Here is a 6,000-nt window from a genome sequence, read left to right as displayed (position 1 = left end):
ACAGGTGAGTGCGCTCAAGTTGGAGACGTGGCTGTGGCATGACGTCAAATTGTCCTTCGCCTTGTCTCAGGTATCCGATGGCGATGGGGACTCTGGCGGACCTGGAGGACCAGGATCCCGTGTCAGGCAAGGAGAACCCGCTGGAAATCCATCTCAAGGTCATCATTTACGCAAAAGTGTCATTGTTGTAGCGCCGCAACACAGGTGCCATTTAGCATGAGCAGGCTAAGCTACGTGTCTTGTTTGTGGGCGGCTGTCTCTTCCTGACGTTGCCTATTTTCTTGCGTCTCAGGCCGTGAGTTCGGCCCAGAAACATTACAACAACGAGCACATCTACCCCTATATGTACTTGGCCGGCTTCCACTACAGGCACAGGAACGTGCGCGATGCGCTGAGAGCCTGGGCCGACGCCGCCCAGGTCATGCAGGAGTAAGTACGCTCGCGCGACACCAGGGGGCAGCAAATGCTTACTTGTGAACGCGCATGCCACGTGCTTGTTGTTGCCGCTCGCTCTGCTTTGCTCTCAAATGATTTTATTTTTGATCGCAACGTTTGCAAGGTCCAGTCAGCATATGTGCGCAGCTCAAAATAGACTCGGTCGTATTCGACTTCCTCGTCATTGTTCTGCAGGCTTCCTCTCACGACGATTTTGGGGCTTCTCTGCGTTCACGTCGACTCCGTTGGAAGACTCCAAATTGGAACCCCGTCTATCAAAACTTGTCAAAGCTCCCCAAAATAATTTGCCAAAAACGTCACATCAACAACTAAGAAAGGGGCAAACTTGCGTGGAACGTCATCAACCAATCACTCCTCTCCACCTTTGCTTTGTGTGAGCAAAGTTCCGAAAATGGCAAATCGTCGCAAGTAAAGTCATTACACGCAATACAAATATTAAAGGGTGAAAAAAATGCTGATGTATTTTGACAAAAATAATAGTTTTCCTGAAGTTCGATTCTGCTGAGCAACAAAGTGTGTCGTCATTTCAAGGCAACAATGGCAGAGCTCCCATCGAGAATTGGCCAGAGTCTGTTGAGCGGTGTTGTCTTTGGCGGCCGTTTTACATTTCGTCTGAGTCATTTGGACGAAAATGCTGATTGGTTTTCGTCAGATCTCGCCGTTCCTACCCGTCGACGGAAACACCCAAAAAGTTTTAGTCTAGTTTTTGTACATTTATTAGACCAAAACTCCAAAAGGTTTTAGTCCGTTTTAGTTCCAAATCGGCATCCGCCCAATAGCAAAGACTTTCTGATCGGCGACAAAGGATGATGCGTTCCAAACAGATCACGTACCGGTGGAATCGATGCTCATTGCTCGAAAATACGCCGAGAACCAAAACGATGTATTTGCCGGCTGTCGTGGCTTTATTTCACTTCAAGCAACAACCAATAAGAAATGTTTTCACAACATAGATTAGAAGTGGACTTGTTCTACAGGACAGTAGCGCAAGTCCAAACTCGATCAAACAAATGACCCGCTAGCGGTTATCAGAGTCGCCGCGCTCCGTCTAAGGAACGCGCGTGCGAGCCGAGACGAACGACCGCAGACGTGTTTGTGCGACACCGTTATGTGTGACGGGGCGTGCTGTCCCGGTGGTGGGCGTGGCCAAACTAAAGATAGGTTGCACTTCATTGCAATGAGATGACATGTACAAGGGGACGGAAGGTCAGAAATTAGGAACACGTCTGACGCTAACAATTCGGTCCCGTCAACGAAAATGTCACGTTTTCGTCATCAAATAACGTTTAGCTTGTTATCGAAATATTTTCGTCATCCTTGACGAAAACGACACTGCTATCAAGCCCGCCAGAAATGGACTGACATGGCGACATATCAAACGTATCTGAGCATATTTGAAGAGTTGGAGGGACAGGAGAGAGTTGAAATTCCCCCCAAATTGGAGAAGGCTTGCCTCATCTAAACATGGACGTTGCGCTGCGGTTGCAGCTACAACTACTTCCGCGAGGACGAAGAGATCTACAAAGAGTTCTTCGACATTGCCAACGACGTCATCCCCACTCTGCTCAAGGAGACGGCGCCCGCCGCTGACGTCGAGGGTGCCTCAGAAGACGGCGACGCGGCCGAAGCGGTACAAAGGAAAGCCCGACCGGGTCGGTCACACCGCTGGAAAAATGACATGTGTCTTTTTTGGGGGTGCAGGAGCAGCCCAAGCAACAGCAGCAGGCGGCGGCGGCGGCGGCTCTCTCGGCTCTCTCGGCTCTGCAGGACCCCGAATGCTTCGCTCATCTGCTGTGCTTTTACGACGGCATCTGCAAGTGGGAGGAGGGAAGCCCCACGCCGGTGCTGCATGTGGGCTGGGCCACCTACCTGGTCCAGTCCCTGAGCCGCTTCGAGGCGCAGGTGAGAGCGACCGCACGCACGTGCACGAAAAGAAACGGGTTCGTGTCATCCAATTCATGTCAAGCTCCTTCCATGCGTGTTTTTTTTTTGAAAGACTGACCAGTCCACTCCATAAGAGCTTGCAAAAGTACTCACACCCTCTACTTATGTAAATGTACAGATTGAGAAATGGACTTGAGTTGCTTTCGTTGACTACAGAAAACGATGGCCTCACATTAATCTCAGTAATCGTCGTCGTCGTCGTTTTTGGCTGAGCATGTCAAGACAAACTTGCAAAGACTTTTTCTCGGGCAACCATGACCAAAAAAAACAACAAAACATGGAGGACGTGACGTCGGTGCCGTTTTGCTCTCATTTTGCTTCCTTTGAATACAAATCAATGATATCAATTAAGGAGCAAACGTTGGACTGGCACATTTTCGTTCTTTGTCTGTTCAACATTTCGCTCGAACAACCTTGACACGCGTGTGCATTCGGAAGTTCCAATTAAACGTGAAGTCCAAGTCATTTTTCTTCGGGCTTCTGCACTACTCAAGGTGCGTCAGAGAGTGTCCATCATCACCAAAGAGCCCGAGTGCCCGGACGAGGACGACGCGTCCAGCGAGGACCCGTGGGAAGGCCGCCGGCGAGGCCCCCGCAGGGAGTCCAAGCTGGAGGAGCAGAACTCGCCCCTCCCCGCCGCCCCCACCTCGCCCACCTCGCAGAGCGCCGCGTCGGCCGCGCCCAAGAAAGCGGGCGAGGTGGGCGCCCGCCGCCGCTCGGACGGGAAGCCCAAGTCCCCCGAGGCCGAGACCGAGGCGCTCTCCCCGTCTCGGCCGGCCGCTCCCGTCGTGGCGTTCCACAGCGAGAAGATGAAAGGCATGAAGGAGCTGCTGCGCGCCGCCAAGGTCAACTCCAGCGCCATCAAGCTGCAGCTCACCGCGCAGTCTCAGGTTCAGATGAAGCGGCAGAAGAGCACGCCGCCGGGCGATTACGCCATGTCCTTCATGAAGAGGCAGCGCAAGTCGCTTTAGGACGCCACCGCCCGCTCACGTTCCTTTCGGCCCAACGTTGGCCCGAGGTTTTGGCTAAAGTCAGCTCCTCCCCTCACAAGTTGAGATGCATCGCTGACGCCAATGTACTACTTTTTTGATTAGACGGGGCTTTGGCGCCATCTTGTTGCAGAGCAGACCACGGAAACAAGCAAGTTTGGAAAGACTGCAAGCTGCCAAAGTCTCGTTAGTATAGTTACTGTGTAACGTTGTGCGCGTCCGCGTTAAAGATAGCTTCTTTCTTGCTAGCTCGATGTTGCTTTTTGCTTTTTTCAGTTTTAGTGGTTTGGACTCACTCGGCCTGATTTTGTCATGTAGAGAAAAGCCCACAAAACGCCGTCGCCGCAGAGCCGCTCCCTCGATGTTGCGCTCACTTGTGGCGTTTGGTCTTTGCAAGGAATAAAGACAAAGAAAGTGGTGGAGGCGTATCGTCGTTTCCTAACTTTTTTTTTTACAAATCTCACAATTAGTTGTACCACCGTAGATCCACGTTTGTTTGTCGCAACGTTGCTGACAAACACATTTTATGTCCAGAACATATCACTTTCAGTCAAAGTGAATAAGTTCCCATGCCCGTTGCGGGTCAAACGGAGCCATTTGGAACGAAATTCATTTTAAGGGTTAGACTCATTCACATGAGAATTTCAAAGAAATATGCAAGCAAAATAAGTTCTCAGCTGCCTTCATTAAAATCCTTTGAGAATGTTTCACTTTGCACTTTTATTTATTTATTTTTTTGGGACGACAAAGTTTCACGCCAGTCAAATTGACCTGTCTCAAGAACAACATTTTGCATTAATTCCAAGATATTACTCAAGTCAATATCTGTTACAAGTTTCACATAAAATACTAGTTGAAAAATGGAATGAATCTTAATTGTCCATCCATCCATTTTCTGCCCCGCTTCTCCTCGCGAGGTGCTGAAAGCCATCCCAGCCGTCTTCCGGTAGTAGGCGGGGTCACGTCCTGGACCGGTCGCCAGCCAATCACAGGGCAACCATCCGCACTCACAATGATTTAGAGAGTTCCGATCAACCTATCTTGCAAGTTTTTGGAATGTGGGAGGAAAGCCATGCAGGCACGGGAGAACATGCAAACTCCACACAGGAAGGCCGGAGCCGGAATCGAACCCACGACCTCTGCACTGCGAGCCCATCCTGCCACCTAATCGCAATTAATCATGGAAATTTTTTGTGATTATTTTTAAATATTTAGTCACTTGACAGCACTAATATATATACATATAATATATATATATTTTTTTTTTGCTTTCATTTTTTTCTATTCTGTTCTCATATGATTGTCCTGTTACCGAAAAAAAAAAACAGTTCACGATTGTTGTCGTTGGCTCGACTCCAGCAGTTTTTTTTTTCTTTGACTTGGAGCGTTTCGGCTTCGCGTGTTTCTTTATAAGTCGCTTGTTTGTCTTTTTTTTCTTTTCGTCGTGGAGGGCATCCAATTGACGTTCTTTGTCCTCCGAGAGGGGAGCAGCCTCGTGCGCGGCATGTGCGCCGCCTAAACGGAACACGAACAGAAACAAGGCATCATCATCATCATCATCATCATCATCATCATCATCATCATCATCATCATCATCATCATCATCATCATCATCATCATCATCATCATCATCATCATTGGCGGAAGCTGCGAGCATGGATCGCATCGGCGTGTCCTTCCTCGACCCTTTGGACGACTACGAGCTCGTCCACCGGATCGGGTGCGGCACGTACGGGGACGTGTTCAAGGTGAGACGAACCGCGGTCGTCGTGACGTCACACTTGCCGCCAATCGGATGCATTTGAAGTATGAGGAAAAAATGAAGCAATGCTTCAAAACCTCTCCCTCTGATGCTTTCTTTTTTGACAGGACACTTGATTAGGCACACCAATTGCGCACAAGTTGTCATTTTAGTCCGCACACCGAACAAGCTCGTGAGACAAAACCAAAAATACACACGCATAATGAAATACTCAAACGTGTTCCTGTCATTGTGGACATCTACACACAACTAGTGCTACTTGTTCACGTTTGATATTATGAGTCCTACACGAATGTCAACTAGTGCACAGTGTGACGACGTTACGAGTACGTTCTTTTAGTGCGGTCCAAATATTTGTACTCAATGAAGAGTGGTCGGATATTCTTAGGGATCCTCACGATGGCATTTCTGCACACAACTGTAACATCTTACTTTGCAGTAAGACAACGACATAGTCGTGGGGCAACATTGTGTACTACTTGACATCTGTGTACGACTACTACTATTAGTTAAGCACTAGATGTTAACTAGTAGAATTTCATCATGTTGCTAGTAGTACAAGTAGTACACAGTTTTGCTTCAATTCTGTAGCATGTAGAAAGTAGTAGTACGTGGAACTTGAGATGGATATTAAAGAGATTGAAAAAATGGTATACTGTCTATTACCGTAATCATTAAAAAATGAGCAAAGGTCAAGCGATTGTTCGATTACTCCGACTTGGACACGTCAACAATTTGACTGCGTTCGTAACACGTCCCTCCCGCTTCCGTGAGTCAAGTCTGCTGAATGAACAAATAGAAGAGCGTCCAGTCCGGGACAATGGCTTGCTTTTGGTTCTCGGTGGGAGG

General features: G+C 48.6%; 2 protein-coding genes and 1 long non-coding RNA gene across 16 annotated transcripts in view; 2 read left to right on the top strand and 1 right to left on the bottom strand.

Moving 5' to 3' along the window:
• Positions 1-4,096, top strand: part of men1 (multiple endocrine neoplasia I) — a 7,413-nt gene extending 3,317 nt beyond the window's left edge. Inside the window, exons 5-10 of the mRNA XM_088293140.1 lie at positions 1-4; positions 71-158; positions 293-429; positions 1,945-2,086; positions 2,158-2,358; positions 2,895-4,096. The exon at positions 1-4 is cut by the window's left edge and continues 37 nt beyond it. Coding sequence (XP_088149266.1) covers positions 1-4; positions 71-158; positions 293-429; positions 1,945-2,086; positions 2,158-2,358; positions 2,895-3,371 — 1,049 coding nt within the window. The 3' untranslated portion in view covers positions 3,372-4,096. The remainder of the gene's footprint in view (positions 5-70; positions 159-292; positions 430-1,944; positions 2,087-2,157; positions 2,359-2,894) is intronic.
• Positions 4,091-6,000, bottom strand: part of LOC148339251 (uncharacterized) — a 2,688-nt gene continuing 778 nt past the window's right edge. The window contains exon 2 of the long non-coding RNA XR_015842813.1: positions 4,091-4,904. This is a non-coding gene — a long non-coding RNA (uncharacterized LOC148339251). The remainder of the gene's footprint in view (positions 4,905-6,000) is intronic.
• The window catches only part of map4k2 (mitogen-activated protein kinase kinase kinase kinase 2), a 23,551-nt gene continuing 22,315 nt past the window's right edge, over positions 4,765-6,000 (top strand). For 4 of the 14 annotated variants that reach the window (XM_088293127.1, XM_088293126.1, XM_088293124.1 and 1 more), the window contains exon 1: positions 4,779-5,137. In XM_088293127.1, the coding sequence (XP_088149253.1) occupies positions 5,045-5,137 (93 nt within the window). In that variant the 5' untranslated portion in view covers positions 4,779-5,044. Of the gene's footprint in view, positions 5,138-6,000 lie in introns of all 14 variants that reach the window. The other 10 variants (XR_015842811.1, XR_015842812.1, XM_088293136.1 and 7 more) reach the window with 6 other exon arrangements.

This window comes from Idiotropiscis lumnitzeri, chromosome 4 (assembly GCF_059441095.1).
Source record: "Idiotropiscis lumnitzeri isolate Australia: NSW breed Sydney's pygmy pipehorse chromosome 4, RoL_Ilum_1.0, whole genome shotgun sequence".
Taxonomy (NCBI): domain Eukaryota; kingdom Metazoa; phylum Chordata; class Actinopteri; order Syngnathiformes; family Syngnathidae; genus Idiotropiscis; species Idiotropiscis lumnitzeri.
Note: the sequence above shows the minus strand (reverse complement) of the source record. Positions and strands in the feature narration are given on the sequence as shown.